A 21,654-nucleotide genomic window follows, 5' to 3' on the forward strand; every position below is an offset into this window, starting at 1 on the left:
TATCTCAGTGTTTGCTTATTTTAACAGAGCTACATTCTTCAGTCCCCTTTCAGGATGTGAACGAACCTTTTTTTCTATGTGTTACAAAAGGCCCCAATTATGTAAGGCAGGAAATGGCACGCGGTGGCAAGTTAGGGAGCCGTTAAGATGATTTCTTATCACCATGGAGACAAGACATCTGGTGCTCCAAAGACTCTGCGTCCTTGTTGATCCTGAAAATTCCACTGGGGGTTCAGACTAACCCAGACCCTGGGTCGTCGGGGCTCTCTCCTTGTCAAAGGCTTCTGCTCTCCATCTTCGTTTTGATTTAAAATGTTGGTCGATTTCGAAACGGGTTTCAGTGGGAAATGAGGCACTAGACAAGAGATGGTTTCAATGAGGTACAGTCGTTGGGGCAATTCCTTCTTCCTATGAACCCCTCAGGAATATTTAAAACAAGCGAAGTTCAAGTTCTTCTGAAACAACATGTCTTAAGGGTCGTATTTGGTGTACTAAGTGGTAAAAAAAAAAAAAAAAAATGTGAGGTGTTACAGGAGCAAGTGAGTGGTGAAATCCAACGGGCCTGCAGAACGCGGCCCTCTCGGCCTCGGCGGAGGGATGAGCGTGCGCGGCCGCGTCCTCCCGGCGCCACCCCGGCGCCTCTACGCACGCGGCACGCGGAGAGCTTCCGCTTACGTCTCCCGCCGCGAGCTTCCGCTTACGTCTCCCGCCGCGGACGGCCTGCGGGTGCGAACGAGGGCCCCGTCGTGTGAGGAAGACGGCGGCGGGGGGGACGGTCGCCATCTTTTTGCTCCTCGTTACTGTCTACGGCTCAGTACTTTAAAAGAGGTGGTGGTTAAAACATCGTGTCAGTTTGCAAAACATATCGAGAGAAGGAATGTTTCAATTATACACGGTACGTGTGGGTAAGAAACGCTGGTGTGTGATGACGTATGACAAGTGGCAAACGGTATCTTTAGTTGCTTTCTCTTTGGAGGAGGATAAAGCGAAAATCCCTAGAATATACAGCATCGGCTTTTCTACTTGTTCTAATATCCACCATGTTTACAATATATCCTGAAATAACTAAAATGGTTTAAAAAGTGAAAATTTTTACTTAAAAATTTTTGTACTTTTTTTTTTTTGTTAATGTGCGTTCTTTTAAAAAGATTATTCTAGATGGGTGTCTGTTTTGTGATCTTTTTTTTTTTTTTTTCTTATCCATGCCCTTTTGAATTGCTCTTACTTGCGTTAGAAACCATAAGCCATTTTCATTTTATGTGAACAACCGGTTAAGGAATAAATTATCTTTATAAAAATAACCAAGGGCTGTAGGAATTGTGTTCGTAACTTAACTATTTGAGACCTAAAATTATTGAAGTCAAGATGCCTGGTAAGTTCTGACTCAAATGAAAAAAAAAAAAAAAAAGGGAAGTTTCAAATGAACCTAAAAACAACAAACAGTAAAATAAGGTGAATTATTGGTATTTTAGGACTTACTGAAAATCACAAAATTGCATTATCCCCCAACTAGAACTGTAGCAGGCAGAGAAATATTCTCTAAGACAATCAGACAGCTTCAGAGAGTGGGATCCTGAGTCACTCCCCGTCTGGGTGCCACAGCTCGCTTTGGGGTTCATGCCTTTGCCTTCCTTTGGTTTATCATCAGATTATAATTGAACAGTAAAAACTGTCTTCCGATATTTACATTTTCAAAGGAAGAATTATCTTCATCCTTCCTAGAGCAGCCCTGGCATTTGGTCTCTTAGTGTGGACAGTTCTGTACGGGGAGATCAGCAAAGGCGTGCATCCCGGAGGGAAAGTGATGGTTGACGATTGTCGGAGTCGTGACTGAGGAACCACACAGGCCTCCAGAACACTGAAGACGGGGAACTGGTCTTAGTCTCAGAATCGAGTGTTAAGTGTTGGTTGTTATTATGAGGAGGTAAGACAGTCCTTCTGGGAAGTTTGTGGATATTCCACTCCTTTCCAGCCTAACATGTGTGAGTTTCATGGAAACACATCAAACTGAGGTGAAAGTTCATGCTCGTGTGAGGTAGAAGTTCACCAAATGAGATTAACAGTCCCTTGATTCCTCACGTTGTAAGAGAGAAGTAGTCACCAAGGAAAATCTGTTAAACTCACTGCACATCATTGTACGCCCATTCTCTGCTCCGATGATCAAACACGACCTTAAAACTTCATTCATGAGATTAGGTTTTCCAAGTATATATTTACCGTGTAGGATACTTACTCAAAACTCCTACTTTAGGGTAATTGGAAAATTAGAATAGCTTGGACTCAGGGGAACCGACACACTCCCAGCATTAGCCTTTGCCCAGGCTTCCCTCGGGTGGGGAAGACGCGCTGTCTCCGTTGGTGAGATCTGAGTCGCTTTCCTTCTGTTCTAATTGGGCGGTCCTTTTCTTCTGTTGCAGGATCTAGATTTCTCATCACATCCACGGGAGCCTTGTATATTAAAGATGTACAGAATGAAGATGGATTATATAACTACCGCTGTATCACGCGGCATAGATACACGGGGGAGACCCGGCAGAGTAACAGCGCTCGACTCTTTGTGTCAGGTAAACCCCTTCGAGACCGTGGTTACCATTTCTGCTCTTCCTTCATCAGAGTCCTGACCCAAGTCAACCGAACCTGTAGAATTCATGACTCAAATGAAGACTTCTCTTTTTTCCTCAAAATATTTCAGTAACTGAAGCTATTTATTTTTTTTCTTTTTAAACCAATCCTAATACTATGCAGTACCCATATAGGTATTCCAAGTGAAGCCATTTCAGGTTTTGTAAAATTCCACATTCCTTCAACCCGATATGGCTTCCGCTTTGAGGAGAATGCCTCCTTGCGCTGTGTATTTGCGTCTTGTCCACCAGCACTGTGAGGCTTTCGGTGACACACAGCTCTGAGGGAGAAGAGCACGGGCACAGGGAAAATGGCTCTGGTTCCCCATAGTATGTCTAACAATATTGGGGGAAAAAACCCACATTGAAAGGTAAAGGAATAGTCACTCCCTCCCACCTCCGTCCAGGATTATTCTCAAGGGAGGAAAACCTGAAGGCCGTGGATTCCGCTCTGCTGGTAATCTGTCAGTTTCGTGCCTTCCTTTCTAGCATTTATGCTTTGAGAAAATATCCACCTTTTGCATAATCTTCACCACTGGCTTGTTACTGGCTCACCTGTCAAACAAGTCAGCAACCCCTTCCCATGGTGATGTGCTAGCTCTTCATGGAGCCAATTAGAATGTGAGATGTCCATCTCGGTCCTAGAAATCTGGTGCAAAATCTGCCCTTTGCCCTTGCAGCTTTAGGAGGTAAAACTGCTTTGTGACCTGAATATCTTTATCTTATTTGTAGTGATGCTTTGTGAGGGAGACGGGACAGAAAGCTGTTGACCGTTGGCATAATTAAAAACATTACTGCCCAAACACCCACTCACTGTGCTTTTGCTGGGCTCCTCATCCGTATTCACATCCTTAAAATAGCCAGAGTCCACCCGTGTTTCCAGGGGCTTTGCAAACACAACTCAGAATCAAGAGATTTTTTTCTCTGCACACAAAAATACTTTTTCTTTACCTTTCTTTACCTCCTCTTCTGTAACCTCTTGTTACTTTATCCCATGTTTTATAGGCCTATGTTGTTGCTTCTGTTAAGGGCAAGAGCAGTCAGTGCAGTAAAATTATACCCCATTACAAAAAAAAAAAAAAAAAAAGACTGGAGAAAAACAAGTGAGAAAGTGAATGGCCTCTGTGATCTTTGTCTGTGTGGCTTTAATGACAGCTCAGTGTTCTACTTGCTCAGAATATCCTCAAAACGATCTTGTGTGCAGTCAAGAGGAATGTCGTAACAGTATCAGGACAAGAAAGGGGAAGGGTTACGGGGTGGATCTGGGTACAAGATTAAATTGAATTTTAGCAAAAGAAGCAAAAAGCATCTCTCCATCCCCCCAAAATGAAATAAGTGATGGTATTTTGAGAGCCCATCTTTTTTTTTTTTTAAGATTTTATTTTATTTATTTGACAGACAGAGATCACAAGCAGGCAGAGAGGCAGGCAGAGAGAGGGGGAAGCAGGCTCCCTGCTGAGCAGGGAGCCCGATGTGGGACTTGATCCCAGGACCCTGGGATCATGACCTCATTGAAGACAGATGCTTAACCGACCGAGCCGCCCAGGCATCCCTGAAAGCCCATCTTTCTTGAAAAAGAAACCTAAATAGAAAATCTAAAAAGAAGGAGAAAACTAGGGAAGAAAAAAAGAGAGAGAAAGAGAGAAGGAGAGAGAGAGAACCCTGAAATGTGGACTTGTTTCTCTCTATTCTAAACTATTAAACACTAATTTTCAAATTTAAGTCTTAGGGTTGGAGAGGCAAATGTACTTTTCTTAATTCCAAGTTTGTTGTTGTTGTTGTTGTTGTTTTTAATAGAATGTCTTACTAATGTTTTAAACATTGACAGCAGGACTCATGTGGAAGGGTGTGGGGTCCATGAGGTCACCCAGTGGGCATTTGTGATGGGAAGTGTGGAGCCTCAGGGCACAATTTCATGAAGGAATGTCTCATGCCAAGACATTGAGCATTTGGGGTCAGAGGTGTAGCCATAGGGTCAACAGGGTCAAGGGCCATGGAAAGACCCTTGAGAGAGTCTGTGTATGTAGCACATGACTGCGAGGACCTTTTTTCACAGAAATGTTAATAATGTAGTTGAGGGAGGAAATTGTTACTGTTAGAAAATAGACCATCAACACTAAGTGCAGATGACTATTCTAGGAGTCTAAACGTTGAAGGAAAAATAAAAACTAATTTTACTTTAGATTTACAAGCATTTAAAAATGCACACATGGGGTTGGGTCCTGTGGGGGCGTGCTAGTGACAAGGTTTTTAATGCTCTTAAACTCTTCCTGAAATGAAAGCGGACCAAATACAATGGCAAAAGAGAAAACACAGGAACAAAGCCTCCTAGGAGCAGTCAGTGGCACGTGGTCATGGGTCGGTGTGTGGACAGAGTGCTGACCACAGTGGGGGCATGCAGGAATGGCCACCGTGTAGCAGAAGGTGGGGGGCGCCAAATGGGTCCAAGCTGCCAGGACTCTGCATGGTCACAGAACTGCAGAATAGTCAACAGATACTCCTCTCCAAAGCAGAGAATCTGCCCTTGAGTGGCCCCTGGGGAAATGTATCTAGGAGCATTCACCACCCTCGGGTAGATGGACCGGAGTTCAGAGTGGAAGATGGGTACAAATGGCCTTGAGAGCAGTCAGGGATGACCACATCGCTCAGTGGTGACCCAGCTCCTCGAGAGTCTCCCAAGTGTCCAGCAAATACTCCTTTCAGGAGAACAAAGAGTCACCCCGAGGGGACTGCTGGCCTTAGGAGTCAAGTTGAGCCAGAGTGGCTCAAGTGACTCAGCATTACTAAGGGTGACAGAGGCAGTCAGGAGCCCTGAGAGACCCTGGAGGAGCCCCATCCTATAAAATACTATAATGGATAACGGGGTGGAGGGGGTGATCATGTTTATGCTACTCTTTTTTGGAACCAAGACAGTCAGTGTAAGAGGAAAGATAAAAATATGAAATTTCTTAAAATGTCCAATAGAAACTATTAGTACACACTTGCTGTATTCTTATGAATGGGTCCCCAAGGTCTTTATGTTGAAAAGGCCTGGAAGCAATGGGCAGTGGACAGCAGCAAGCACCTCTAATGTCTAGATCCTAGTGTCCTTCTAGTACTCCCCCTAAAGGGACCATGGCTCCTTGGAAGAGTGGTGGATTGTAGTATCGGGGACAGGAAATGTATAAACAGGCCTGAAACATTAATGGGGTCTTGTCAAAATGATACAGGGGACAACTTCTGAAGGGGTTCTCCTTGGCTGAGAGTTGATGAGTTGAATTTCAAAAATAACGATTGCATTTTGATTGATAACCATATAACATTTTAAAAACTTTTGATTTCGTTATGAATACACACATGTACATATGCATATCTATATATTTGTATATACTTTGATACATACACATATCTATTTAATAACAACCAAAGCAACAGTAAGAATCTCATTAGCCTTCGTAGGGGAAACTAGGGCACCAACTCTTGATTTTGATACTTGGTAGGTTAAAGAGAACCACAATTCTTTTTATCCTTCCTGTGACTATTGTATTTCAAAATAACAGAAGAATCCTAGTTTAGGGAGGAAAGTTCTTATTTGTGGAATAATTACATCTACTGAGTGTGAAGGAGCTATGACAATTAGAAAATCATTCCAACCCTTAGTGAAATACGTGATTCAGATAAACTTTTTCACCCGAACTTGTTGATCAATTCAGCGTCACTGAGTGCAGGAAAGCTTCATGTTGTATGCATGCAGAGAGAGAGGAAAGAGGCTGAGTTTGATCTAATTGCTCATGAGAGCTAAATTGCAGTTTATAAGAAATACTGCCAGAGGAACGTGTTCAATGACACCATCAAGAAAGAAATTCAGACTGGGGGTTTCCTATACAACTCACCTGGCTTCTTCAACAAGTCAAGACATGAAAGAGAAAAGGGGGAGCCTGCTTTGAGTGAAAAGAGAATCGAGAGTCATTAACGGTTAACTGTACAACAAGGCTGATTTACTTAGCACAATTACAAATACTAATAATGTAATAATGATGTGTTCTTAGCTCATCAGGAAAAGTGAATATGGAATGGATAGTAGATGGTATCAAGAGGTTATTATAACTCTTGTATGTTACTGATATTGTGGTTTTATTTATTTATTCATTCATTCATTCTTATTTTATTTTATTTTATTTTTTCAGTATTCCAAGATTCACTATGTATAACACCCATTGCTCCATGCAATATGTGCCGTCCTTAGTACCAGTCGCCGGGCTCACCCATCCCCCACCCCCCTGCCCTCTAAAACCTTCAGTTCATTTCTTAGAGTCCGCAGCCTCTTGTGGTTCATCTCCCCCTCTGATTTCCTTTCCTTCACTTTTCCCTTCCTTCTCCTAATGTCCTTCATGTCATTCCTTATGCTCCACAAGTAAGTGAAACCATATGATAATTGACTTTCTCTGCTTGACTTATTTCATGTTGCAGTTTTATAAGAAAACTTTTATTTTTGTTAGAGAAACATACTAATGATATAGTGATAAGGTGACATAGGTTCTACAGTTTGACTCAGTATGATAGCACCAAAGGCAAAGACTATAAAGAAAGAAACAAATACATGATAAAAAAATTTTTTTGATGCCTCTTGTGTCTGCGTGATGAATATATGAGATGCATTATATTATTTTTCCTACTCATATGTGAGTTTGCAAGTTTTTGTGATAAAAACTTATTTTTAAATGTAGATAAACAGATTGAAGATGAGGGGATGAAAATTAAATACAGTGCTGTTTGGTTGTACTGATTTTGTACATGACCAAATTGCCCCATAGAGTCTGTCTCAAGCATTACTTAAATTGTATATTTAAAATAGAAAAGAAATGTGCCACTCTCTTTTTTGCAAAGTAGCTTTATTGATATTTAATTTACCGTCCATCAACTCCACCCATGTTAATTATCCAAGTCAGTGATTTTAGTAAACATAGAAAGTGGAGCAACCATCAATGTCATCCAAGTTTAGGACATCTGCACCACCCAGAAAACTCCCTGTGGCCCATTTGAAGTCAATCCTAATTCCCATCTCTGGCCCCAGGTAACCACTAATTTACTGCCTGTCTCTACAGATGGGCACTTTCTGAATATTTCCTATAAATCGCATCTCACAACATGTGGCTTTGTATCAGGCTTCTTTCATTTAGCATAATCTTTTGTGGTTCATTTATGTTGTAAGATGTATCAGTAGTTCACCATTTTTGATTGCTGAATAATATTCCTTTGTATGTACACACACATCTCATTTATCCCTTCTCTAACTGATGGACATCAGGTTGTTTCCACTTATTGGCTATTATGTAAAATCCTGCCAGGAACATCTGTGAACAGGTCTTTGAGTGAAAACGGTTTCACTTGTCTGGGATAGATACCTAAGCAGTAGACTTCTGGGGTGTGGTAAAGTGAATTTGAGCATTTTGAGAAATAGCCAAACTATTTCCAAAGTGGCTATACCACTTAACTTTTTTATCAATAGTGTATAGGGGACCCGTTTCTTCTCCACTTCTTATGAGCACCGGTTCTTGTTTGTGTTTTTTATTAAAGCTATCTTAGTGGGTGTGAAGTAGTATCTCATTATAGTTTTAATTGGCGTTTCCCTGGTGGCTAATGACACTGAGCATCTTTCCGTGTGCTTATTAGTCATTTGTATATCTTCTTTGGTGATATATCTATTCAGATCTTTTATCTACTTTTTTTTAAAAATATTTTATATATTTATTTGTCAGGGAGAGAGAGAGAGAGAGAGAACAAGCTGGGGGGTGGTGGCAGGCAGAGGGAGAAACAGACTCCCCACTGAGCAGGGAGCCCAGTGCGGGACTCAATCCCAGGACTCCGGGATCATGACCTGAGCTGAAGGTAGATGCTTAACCAACTGAGCTGCCTGGCCATTCGTTCCATCTTTTGTCCAAATTTTGATTTTTTTTTTCCTTATCATAGAGATGTCAGAGTTATTTATATTTTTTGGAAAGAAGTCCTTTATCAGAAATATTATTTGCAAATATATTCTCCCAGTAGGTTGTTCTTTATTTTTTCCTTAGTGGTTTCTTGAAAAATGTCAAATATTTTCATTGTCATAAAGTATAATATATTGATTTTTTGCCACTTGTGTCTTTGGTGTCTTATCTTAGAACTCTGCCAGACCCAAGGTCATAAAGACTCTTTCCTACCATTTCATCTGAAAGTTCTATAGTTTTAACTCACACATTTAAATCTATGACCTGTTTTAAGTTAATTTTTGTAGGTGGTATGAGGTAAGGTTTCTAAAATCTTCTTTTTGATATGGATATTCAATTGTTCCATTCCTTCTATTTAAAAAAAAGTCAGATTTACACAGCATTACTTTAAGCATATTTGAGAAATTTCTATCAACTATTAGTTGCAGAACAAAAATTTTAAGTACAATCATTAGGTATTGCTTTTGTGTGACTCACGTTAGAAGTGGGCACCTTTTAAAAAAAAAAAGTGGGCACCGTTTGTTTCCTGGGTTGTAGACTTGTTCTACAAAATAAATAAATAAATAAATAAATAACCATGCACACGAAAGGAGTGACACCTTCTTTGTATCACCTTCTCTAGCACCAATGCTACTTCCCACTCTAGGCAAAACAATAGATTTGGTAACTATGTGGTCCATAAGAAACTCACTTGCTCTTCAACACTTTCCAAAGTCTATCTAACTTCCTTCAGGAGAGGATTGAAGCAACGAGGCCTCCGCTGGCAAGGGCTCTGCACCTGCTATTGTGGGTTTCTTAGGTCTGTAATCCTTCTGGAGCCCTGCACCCAGACATGTGAGTGAGAATAATAATGGGCTATGGAATTCTTCAGTTATAATGGACAATGGACTGCAGAAGAGTCCTAGAAAGGAGATTCTTAGATTCCGTCGTCATATCCCATGAGAACATTCACATTGTTCTCATAAAGCACCAGGGAGGTGAGAAGAGCAGCGGTATGTTGTGGATTTTATCTCCATTAGTCACCAAGGAGAGCTCGGGCAGAAGCAGCGTCTGCTCACAGTGGGATTGCCACTTTCACTCGGGTCTCCTGACTGCCCCCGGTGGCTAACTGTGGAATCACAGCACTTTAAGAGACCATTCCAGAAGATTCTTTGATAGGATAGAGGATATCCAGTCCTTTGCTTTTGAGTTTACTGTAGGCAGATCACAACAGCCATGGTGCTTTTCTAACCAAGGCAAAAGTAAGAAGAGTTCAGGAGCCAGGAGCCCATATCTGTTCTGTATATCTGTGTGGAAACCAGTGCTACCACTCATGTGTGTGGTCTAGCACAAGTTCTGAACAGGAAGAGTAACAGAGAGTCTAAGGAAAGCTTACTGACTTTTATGTTGGACATCCAAAAGAGGACCTCTGTTTTTGCATTCTTCATAATATGCCCTGAGAACATCGATTCCTAAGGGCAAGCTTGGTCATCCAGGTGCATGATTTCCATGACCCAGTTCTTGAGAGCAGTTGGTCCTTTTCTTTAACAGGCTCGAGAACCCAATACCAGGCAAACATCATTGGGGAGAACAGGTGAATTATATACCGTTGTGTTGTAAAAACAGGGCTGTGTCATAAGTAATAACCATTTGATTTTTGCCACACCTTGATCGTCTTCATTCCTTTGTCTGTCCTCAGCGATTGTGAAGGACATCCATGAGGACCACCCCTAAGTCCCCCTCACCCCACTCCTGACACATCCACCTTCACTCACTGTTATGTCAGGCTTTCCAATTCTTCATTGTATCTACTACAGGCCACACCATCTTTATGTGTTCGTGTGCTTGCACATTGCCTGCCGGCCCCACTCATGCAATTGGTTGTAAGCTCCATGAGGGTCTCCATGAGGGTTTCCTGTCTCATTTGTCACCATGTCTCTAATTCCTGACTGTATACTGGCCCTGGATGTGAGGCTCAACAATATTGTGAAATGAATAAATAAAACACTTCAAATTGAATAACTCTCTATAAAACTCTCTTTTGTGTGTGCGAAATAAATTTTACTAATCCCAAACCACTATCTCTGCTACTGTTGTTCTTTTGAAAGGGGAAGCCTGATGTTCTCTGGTCACAAGACAACGCAGTTCTTGGCCTGGGCCAGCAGCTCCTGTAAAGGCATGCTGATTCTGGAGTTCTTAGTTATTTAGTGGGAAATGAAAAGCAGAACCTTTTTTGCTTTAGCCTTTTGAAAATTCTGAACAGAAGAAATTTCAATGAATAGGGTTTTTCTTTCTGTTCTTTAACAAAATCTTAAAGATCTGTTGTCAATAGTTAGCGTGATATATAGATTAACTTATACACAAGGTCCTATGATTCTAAATGACCACTTCAACTCATTCACCACATCTAAGAGTTTTTCTTTCTTCTTCAGACCCAACGAACTCAGCCCCATCCATACTGGATGGGTTTGATCATCGCAAAGCCATGGCAGGGCAGCGTGTGGAGTTGCCTTGCAAAGCGCTTGGGCATCCTGAGCCAGATTATCGCTGGCTGAAGGACAACATGCCTCTGGAACTTTCTGGAAGGTTCCAGAAGACCATGACGGGGCTGCTCATTGAGAACACTCGTCCTTCAGACTCAGGCAGCTATGTGTGTGAAGTTTCCAACAGATACGGCACTGCTAAGGTGATAGGCCGCCTGTACGTGAAACGTAAGTTGGATGGTAGCTTGGAATGGTGATGCTGACCACCATTGATGGAACTCTTATTACAAGATAACTTCCAGGCTCTCACTAAAGCCTTCCATTAATCCTCACAACAGTCCCATTGAAACCAGTATTACCCCATTTTGCAGATGAGGAAATGAATGCTCAGACAGATTGCTCAAGATTACACAGCTGGGGAGGTTGGAACTTAGGATTCAAATTCAGGTCTGTCTGAACCTGTAAGATTTCCACTAGGCCACAGGAGTTGCATCTGAGATCACATTACCTAACTGTTGAATTAATAATTCCCACCTTGTCTGAACACTGACAGAAGGGGGGCGGACTTGTGATGTCAACACAAGCAACAGTAGTCAGATCACAGTGTGCGACCTCGGCTGGTTTTCAGAGGCTACCTGATGTTCCTGAATGGGGCTATTATCAGAAGAAATATAGGGCTCTAAATGATAAAAATATTGGACTTGGACTCATTATTGTATATCATTTAGTTCAAATATGGTGGATATGTTTCATCTTTAATATATTTGTAGTGGTTATCTTGAGTAATGTGTTGAGAAGGGTGCTGAAGCCAGCCTCAGAGGAAGGAGGGGTATGACTGCAACGGGGAACACTTTAGTCAGACACCCTCGGTTTTTCTCATGCAGAAACCAAATCAAAATGAGTTATCCAAGAGCATATGGCCACAGTTGATGGGCAGAACTTTGGTCAAAAAAGGTGGCTCTTAGATGTGAATGGAATGTTCTTTTCATTATGTATAATATTATATATCATATTATATATCACATAAAATAAGATGTATATTTTTTTAATTTGATGAACTAATTCAACAAGCTAAATCACAAGAGTCAACATTGAAAGAGGAGGTATTCTCTTATCCTGGCCTTTTGCCAACCCCATGCCTGTTTATGGAACTATCTTTTCAATGTCGCCCTGAGCATGGACCATTCTAAACCAACAGAAGTTGTTAGCGTAGACATCCCAGAGACTGCCTGGGACCAGCTACCTAGGACGGGTCCTGCAAATATCACATAAACATGCTTAGGCTGGGATTAGGGAGATATGGAAATAAGATATGCACAACTCTATTTCTGTAGTTGAAGAAACTTCTAGATGCAATGATACAGCACTAACAGCAGGTAAGAAGTATCCTCGCAAGCTCAGAATCTCCTCTGTGTTAAAATACCTTTCACGGCACCCCATTTCCTGCTGAATGAATTTATATTTAAGGATAGTATCAAACCATCCCAAGTAAGCCTGTCTGGTCCTATTGCCCATAGTTTTGCTTCAAAGAAATCTACTCCTATTAAATCCTATTAAATACTCCTATTAAATCTAACTTTTTCCTATTCTCTGCACAAACCCATTCCTATCCTGAACATTGCTCCCTCCACATGGAAGATGCCTTTCAAAGACCTGAAGGTCTCAAATATCCCATCTCTCAAAGTCCAGTGTGGTGCTCTCCCCAGAGATGTCCCCAACCCCCAGCATCTGATGCTCACCTCTCAGAGTTTAATTTATTGCTTTCTTTATAAAGGCATTTAATCACTGTCTACATTTTAAAACTTACCTGTAGAAAGATCTTAATTCTCACTGTGTTTATTTTCACTACTATGCTTCTTTGTCACATCAGACAAGCCTCAAATGCCTCTTGAATGTTTCCTCTCTCTGACTTCATTTTTGTCTTTCCTCTCTAGACAGAAAGTATTCTCTTGGGTTCCAAATCCAACACCATCTCCTCTTCCATCTCCTCCCCCCAGTGCTCTCTTCATTCACATGGCTCCAGAGCCCTCCCCTTTGAGAATAACCCTGGATCTGTGTGCTTCGCCTTGGCTTCCTTCTTGAGTGTCAGATGAGTGTGTCTCTCAATTTTAGATCAGATGTTTCACAGGCACTTCAAAACAACAAGATCACAAACCAAACCAAAATCTCTGCTATCTCTACCTTGTCGATGGCTCTTCTTATTCAAAATGTCTCACCCCCTTGACCCCCCCCCCAAATGCAGACTTTAAATCTTGGATTCTCTATAAGCCTTTCCTTTCTGCGTCCAAGTCTTGCGAAGTCCTAGAGATTGTAACTCAATGTTTCTCAGCCACACTTCCCAACCCCATCTGTCCTAGACTGAGTCTGTTTTTTTTTTTAAGATTTTATTTATTTATTTGACAGAGATCACAACTAGGCAGAGAAGCAGGCAGAGAGAGAGAGGAAGGGAAGCAGGCTCCCCACTGAGCAGAGAACCTGTTGCAGGGCTCGATCCCAGGACCCTGGGATCATGACCTGAGCCAAAGGCAGAGGCTTAACCCACTGAGCCACCCAGGCACCCCCTAGACTGAGTCTTAATTGTACCTCTACTAGAAATTGCCATGCCCCTTACTGACCAAGTACCCAACTCTAATTTGTCTAACACAGTATGATCAGTCAATTCTCCTAAAAATGTGTTTGACCATATACTCACTTGCTAAAAATACTTGAATGCTTCCTTTAGTCTCCTCTGAATTAATTCCAAAATCTTGAGGTATTTTGTAATCTTGTTCCAGGTTGCCTTTGTCATTTTTCTCCCATAATTTTCCTAAAAAGATGCTGTGTTGCATCCACAGTGAGCAGACACAGTCTTCCTGCAACACCTAATTCACAAAATGCCCCTTCATTGCAGCTGGGCTCAGGTCTATCCATCCTTGACATCTAAGGACTTTCTTGATCCCCTTCCACAGATGTCTCTGATGGGCCCTATATCACTGCTCGGCTACTGTATCTACTCTTATATTTGTCTCATCCACCAAAAGACTGAACTTGAATCCAGAGTCCTGGTGTGGTAACACAGATGTCAGGAATAATTGGGGTAAAAAAAATGGTTGTTGCCATTTACTAGTGAGTGGATTTGGTGAAGTTAATTAAGCTCTCTGAAACAGCCACTTCCTCTTCTGTAAAATGGATATGATAAGATAAAATATGCAAGACTTAAATAATGTACAAAAGACATCAGTAATTATTTGGCATATGACAGTCATACCATAAAAGTCATCTTTGTCTTACCTGTAAGTTTAATGCTGTTTTTGGCTTATAGTAGATGCTCAATTAATGAACTTGCTACATCCAGTTGGGTTTATTGAATGAAAATGTGGAACCTCAAATAGTAGATTTTCATCCCTGTTCAAAACAGTTAGTCTCACTTTAAAGAAAAACCCTGTTTTCATGGCCACGAATTCTAATATCCACCTGGTTTCTTACAGCTGGGTATGACCGGCCCTGGTTAAACCACACGGGGGTGGGTGGGGAGTGAGTGTGGCAGTGTGAGAGAATGTCCCAGAGAAACCCATCTGTGCTGCTATGTTGGGACAAGGCAATAGGATTTAAAATATTCAAATACCTCTTTCCTTACCAGTAACCAGAACATGGCGTTTCTTATTGTCAGTGGGTTAATCCTCACACTTACTCATTGGGAAAGCAAGGTGACCATTGCCAGTCTATTTGCTACATAGAGAAGGAAAGGCAAACAATGAAGAGGGTGCTCCCGAACAGAATGGCGCGCTATGACATAATGCTAAACATGAGAACTGTAGAGAGTATGCTTACCATGATGCATGTGCCTTGTCAAAAGCTCAGCATGTTGTTGAAATGATGTCTACATATGTGATTTTTTTTTACCTTCTTTTTCTTTCTCTTACCAAAATTTCCAGAGCCACTGAAAGCTACCATCAGCCCCAGGAAAGTTAAAAGCAGCGTGGGTAGCCAGGTTTCCTTGTCCTGCAGCGTGACAGGCAGTGAGGACCAGGAACTCTCCTGGTACCGAAACGGTGAAATCCTCAACCCTGGAAAAAATGTGAGGATCACAGGGATCAACCACGAAAACCTTATAATGGATCACATGGTCAAAAGTGACGGGGGCGCATACCAGTGCTTTGTGCGCAAGGATAAGCTGTCCGCTCAAGACTTTGTGCAGGTGGTCCTCGAAGGTCAGTGGGCCTCATTACAGGGTTCGGCCACACCAGAATGCAAACCCAGAGCACTCAGAGAGAAGAACACTGAAGCAGTGCTGCTAAGTCCTAGGGCTAAGATTTCTCTCTGTCTGACTAGCTAATAACTCTGCCCTAATGCTTCAGGAGAGATAAGGCTAATGAAAGAACCAGTGCTGGTAAAGTTGTAAGTGGTAGACATAACAAAAGTAACTTCACATTAGGTTAAGGAATGGAAATTTGCCCATTCGTGTGTTTAGTTACTTGTCAAGATACAGACGGCAAAAACTTAGAACTTCGAGTTTGGTTGACATCCATTACCATAGACTGGAGTTGCTCAGTGACGCTTTGTTTGAAGGGCCACTTTATATGCTATGGGGGGGTTGGCAGCATCTCTGGCCTCTGCCCATTAGATGCTAGTAGCACTCCCTCAGAGTTGTGACAACCAAAAATACCTCCAGACATTGCCAAATGTCCTGGGGGTGGAAGGTGGCGGGGGGTGAAGGGAGAGGATAGCCCCCAGTTGAGAAATACAGTTTGGCAGAAAAAATGTAGGGCAAAATTTCAGCATAGTCCTTGGTGGAAAGGAAAAAGTGGCATCTGATGTGTACAGTTGTCCCCAGTTGGGTCTAGATATTCACAAATTTAGGTTAACAAAATTTATGAGGAAGGACCTTGGGTTGTTATAATAGGTCCTAGGAATGCCATTTTCTTTTCTTAATGGCCTGCTTACATATGCAGGCTGATCAATCAGCCAGGGAACAAAAGCTATCAAGGTAACATTCAAGGGAGACATACATTTATCACCAGATAATTGAACTGACTTTTACCTGTATGTGTGTGCGTCTTGTTGGAAATTATGTCTTTACGAATAATTGAATACTCATTTGGTGTACATTGATTAAAATAATTATGTGACTTTCATATAGCCTAAAGAGAGAAAAAAATATTTATGTATGAATATAAGTTTAAATGTCTTGATGCTCTTCAAGGATATTTCTCTTATTTTTTTAGCCTTAGCTAATTTTAAGAAGAAGCAGGCTTAGCAATGAGATTCTTATTTTGATTCAAGCATTTCCTTGCAGACAGTTTCTTAAAGCAGAGGTGAAATTAGCTTGAAGGCATGGAGCCCATATTAAATGCCTGACACTGCGATCCCCATAATAATTAAGGGCAGAGAGTGATCAATTTGTACAGAGCTGGTTTGCTGCTGCTGATGGGCTGTGGTCCTTACACATCACTATTTTTAGATTCTTTGTAGAAGCAGGAGAGAATACCTGTCTAGGCCTAGTTACCTTGGCAACGATCTTGTGTGACTAAGAAAACCTAAAGAGCATATTGATAATCCATAATGATGTCAAAAGATTTCAGGTTATCAGAGAATGACAGCAAGAAAGATTTCAAAGACACTCGGGTCTCACTGGGAAAATAATGTCTGCTTTCATCACCCAAAAAGCCTGTCACTTGAATAAAAAAAGGGGGCAGAGGAGCATACCGAGCATACTCACAGATTTATTTATTGCATGTCAGTTTCCATTCAGGACAAGAAGCTTCGTTTTTTTTTTTCCTCTCATCTGAGAGATGACAGTGCTAATGTAGCAAAAGAGAGCAGAAGTGTAATTATAAATACGTGTCTAGAATTTGCCTTAAAATGGTGTCTATCTAGTACCCTTGGATAAAGCCTCCTATTATTCCCATTGAAACAGCTTTAGATTAATGTAAATTTTAAAAACTCACAATACCGTGAGCTAAGAATGACCACTGATATAATGCAGAATCTGGGAATATTTTCTAGGAGGCCAAAGAAACTGGAATTGAAGTCTAAGGAAAATGAAATCTAATAATTATAGGTTCGAGATCAAACCACAGTAACTGGAAAATGGAATCACAGAAAAGTATAAGAACAGGTCCTGTTCTAGGAAATGATAGAGTAGCATGTTATCGGACGAAACTGCAAGCACATAAAAATTATGAACTTGAGGAAAAACAAAACTTGGGAGAGACACCCAAAAGCAGGAAGAAAGGATTGGACCCTTGAAAGAAGAGGAAAGGATTAGGTGATACCTGCCCTGATACCACTTTTCCCTTGAGGACATTCCCCAGTCTTTGTGAGATGGGGAAGGGAGGTACTAGAATACTAGAAGAAAAGCAGATAGCTATAGTCTTATGGGATTTAGGTGTAGAAGGACAGAAGTTTGCACTGTCAAATCACCTGCAAAAGAGGGAGGTGAGTTGAAATTCCAGGAAGGAGGGTGGTCCTAAATCCCAAACAGTGGGGAGTTCTAAAATCTAAAAATAAACTTCCTTGACAAACTTAGTTAACATCTGAACTGGAAAATGTGGAAAAGAATCCAGTAAAAATAAAAAAATAAAATAAAACAACTTGACATACCAAAAAAAAAAAGGCTACTGTTAGCAGAAGTCAAAAGACAAAGTAGGCAGTAGAAAAAATAGCCCTTGAGAGAACCCTGATGAATGAGCAAAGGCTTAAAAGTTTTTATTTAAAATAAAATAAGATTTGAGCAGCTATTTCACAAAAGGAGATACGCCAAAGGCCAATAATCACATAAAGACAACATTACTTCCATGATATTCCTGCCAAAAATGCATAACCTGCATCTAATTATGCAGAAATAGGAAAAAAACCCAGTTTGAGCACCCGGCTATGGAATAATTCTTCAAAAATGTCAAAGTCAAGAAATACAAAAGAGACGAAAGAATGATCCAGATTGAAGGAGGCTAAAGAAGCATGACAAATAGATGGGGTGTACGGTACTGGTTGGGCTGGGGAAATCGCTGAGAGGGCCAGGGTCAGTCAGCTGGCAGACTTTCAATATGAACATCACATTACGTGGTCCTACTGTCCCAAAGTCACATTTCCTAGTTTTGCTGACGGCTGTGGTGATGGTCGAGTATATGCTGTACAGAGAGTTCACTACTTTATGACTACAAGGATTTGAAGCTCAAGAACAGGCAAACTAAGGGTGGAAGAAATCAGGACAGTGACTGCCTCCGTCTAATCGTGCTCATGTGAGTGGTTACACAGTCTAATTATTCAACAAACTCATTCTTACACTTAAGGCTTGTACATTTCACTGTATGTAAACTTCATCTATGGAGAAAAAAGGAATAACTGAAGAAAACTTCCCTAAAGAGATGAAAAATAAATAAAAAATAAAGATAAAGATAACGATGAAAAAGATAAAAATAATTAAAAGTAGATGAGTTTTTAGTGTATGGTGTAACAGTCCGTGCAGAGAAGTTTACGGCTTAGCACATCCTGAAAAAAATGTGAATTTTAAGATTAAATGAAATAACATTCCTAAGCATCAGTGACCAATTATGTACAAAGAATAACAATCACAGCAGCATCTAACTTCTCCATAAATTAAGGCGGAACATGCTGAAGCAGTGTCTACAGTGTTCTAAGGGCAAAGGCACAGGTTCTTTACTTCTGTATTATGAAGTCCTTGTTTTCATCTTTGGTACCAAAGCAAGACGCTTACAGTCCAAGAACACTGAAATACTCCACTTACCATGAGGAGAAAAAAAAAATAATAATTGGGGGCCTTCTCCAGTCACCCAGGAATTGGAATGGAGTTGACATTCAGGAATTTGCAAGAGGAAAGATGGTAGAGGGCTCAGCACAGCACCCCATCAGGAGAACCCTACATACCGGGCCTCACTGGCCACAGAACTAGGCTTCCAAGTTCCCGGGGGTCTGGGGAGGAGACACTCTTCAGACTCCTTGGGAGTGTTAACAGTTACCTTTCTGGATGGCACTGTGAGGTGGCTTCAGACGTGTTCCTTCATCTGTTTGGCTTTCCAATTTGTCAGTGATGCATTTGTGATTACTACCATACAGTGTGAGGGAGATGGTTTATATATACGATAGAACAGCAATGGAGTATGAAAATTTTATCTTTGTTGAAAATACTGGAAATTCCTATGGAAAATTCCCTAAGACTAGATCTTACTTTGCCTGGGATAGTCTGAGACTGTGCCTGTCCTCCTGGCATCATTACTCCTCCTATCTGTTTCATTCTCAGAAGTGTCCCAGGTTGGGTGACAAATTGTATAGCCATCAACTTAAGATACTTACAGAGATATTCAATACACACTGGAAGGCTCAAAGTCTATTTGGCTTTTACCCACCCTCAGAGCTTTCATAGACATTTACATGGACTTACCATTTATCATTAAAACTATAAAGGATGATTTCTTTTTTTTATTTAAATTCAATTAGCCAACATATAGTACATCCTTAGTTTCAGATGTAGAGTTCAATAATTAAAGGATGATTTCTTACAAGAAAATGAATGAGGTGAGATAATCAGTCCCTCAGTCTTTCCTTTATTCCCTGGTGAGCAAGCCCTAATTATCACAGAAGTGGAAAGTTAACATGACCATTTAGAGGGGTGAATTTCCTCTGCGTTTAAAACTTCCATTGGGGATGTAACCGTTCTGGATTGTAGACTTCTTGGGAGCTGACACTGTATAACATGGGCTTCTGGATTGCGTAATTGTTCTTCTTATGAAACCAGGAAATATATAGTAATTAAAGCTTGCTAATACTGTATTTGCCCATTTTGAAAATGTAATCTTGTTCTGCTTGGAATTTAGCTGTATCTCTAAAGCCAGACTTGTTTTTTGTAGTGTTTAATAACCACTACACCCACCTCCCAATCGTTAAACAAATAGACTTGGAAGTTGTTTAATTATTTGTATGTGCCACTTCCTTCCGTAATTTGTCTTCCCGCAGATGGCACTCCCAAAATTATTTCTGCCTTTAGTGAAAAAGTGGTGAGCCCAGCAGAACCAGTGTCCCTCATGTGCAACGTCAAGGGCACGCCCTTGCCCACCATCACGTGGACCTTGGACGATGACCCGATCCTCAAGGGGGGCAGTCACCGCATCAGCCAGATGATCACGTCGGAGGGAAACGTGGTCAGCTACCTGAACATCTCCAGCTCTCAGGTCCGGGACGGGGGAGTATACCGCTGCACTGCCAACAACTCGGCGGGAGTCGTCCTGTACCAGGCTCGAATAAACGTAAGAGGTGCTTGTCAAATCAGCTCCTCAAAAAAACACACATAACTCATTGTAGTGGAGAAGAAGGTTTCTGCATGCACCGAGCTGAGTCTTGGAATGCCAAAACAGACCAACTGTTGCTTCCCATTTCCTACCCTTTCCTTCTGACTCCAGAATGGCCCTGATTGGGTTAATGTGGGGGGAAAAAATGGCATTTTGGTTTCTTTAGTCAGCTTGCTCTCTTCGTTCCTCTCAGATTTGTCCACTTGATCTTTCCTTTCCTGGTTTATGCTCTGCATGCTCCTTCCTTCCTGCTCTCCTTCTGTTCTACTACAGTCACGGTAAACCTTCATGTACATGGTACTTTAACTGACATTCATAGTGCGACATGACATAACCTCCATCTTCATAACCTACTTACAGAGACACTTTAAAAATTGAATTGTTACCCATGTTTTCACAAAAACAGCATGACGCTTCAGTGCAGACTAGTTACTTTTTTGATTAAATCACCTCTTACCTTGTAATTCAAAATGTTTTAACAGAAGTAGTGGATAATGTACGTTTTTAACACTTCATTCATTTGAAAGTCGTGAAACTAGAAGGAAATAACTTCTTAGTAGAAAAATCTAAACACAGAAAAAATTGTTTCATCGAAAAAGATGTTTTTCCATGAAAATCTACATTTTTTTCCTCAAGGAAAAGTGTACCCATTTCCACACATGAAATGTACCCTTAAAGTATTTTCAAGAGTATCTTTGTGTCTCTCTAGGGCCTGCAAGCATTCGACCAATGAAAAATATCACAGCAATAGCAGGGCGGGACACATACATCCACTGCCGTGTGATTGGCTATCCCTATTACTCCATCAAATGGTACAAGAACTCCAATCTGCTTCCTTTCAACCATCGCCAGGTGGCATTTGAGAACAATGGCACTCTGAAACTCTCGGACGTGCAAAAGGAAGTGGATGAGGGAGAGTACACGTGCAATGTGCTAGTTCAACCACAGCTCTCCACCAGCCAGAGTGTCCATGTGACGGTCAAAGGTAAGGTTGCACTTACTGTCACCACGCAGCCTGTCATGACCCTGCTTTTCCACCAGAAGTATGATCAGGAGCGGGGGGACCTTCGAGGATGCATATTTTCAGTAGGACAGTTACAAAGACAGGAATGATAGGGTACCTCAGAGGTGCTGACCTCTTTATTCCTGCATCTGGACAAGACCTGTAGTTGGTGTAATTTTCTTTTCATGTGGAGTTCTGGGTTGGTTTTCCAGACGTTATGTGTTGTCAGTATTATCATAGAAAAAATAGACATCATTGGCGTTGTTACCTAGTTGTCTGACAGATCATTTTAAAGCACATACAGATGTTCCTCCACTT

General features: G+C 41.2%; 1 protein-coding gene across 2 annotated transcripts in view; it reads left to right on the forward strand.

The window, feature by feature from the left end:
* Nucleotides 1–21,654, forward strand: part of DSCAM (DS cell adhesion molecule) — a gene marked incomplete at both ends in the record, with an annotated part of 750,628 nt that overhangs the window by 441,772 nt on the left and 287,202 nt on the right. For both annotated transcript variants that reach the window (XM_080825484.1, XM_080825483.1), the window contains 5 exons: nt 2,418–2,564; nt 10,999–11,277; nt 14,964–15,239; nt 20,002–20,298; nt 21,043–21,318. In XM_080825484.1, coding sequence (XP_080681610.1) covers nt 2,418–2,564; nt 10,999–11,277; nt 14,964–15,239; nt 20,002–20,298; nt 21,043–21,318 — 1,275 coding nt within the window. The remainder of the gene's footprint in view (nt 1–2,417; nt 2,565–10,998; nt 11,278–14,963; nt 15,240–20,001; nt 20,299–21,042; nt 21,319–21,654) is intronic.

Source organism: Martes martes, assembly GCF_963455335.1.
Source record: "Martes martes genome assembly, chromosome: 1".
NCBI lineage: Eukaryota > Metazoa > Chordata > Mammalia > Carnivora > Mustelidae > Martes > Martes martes.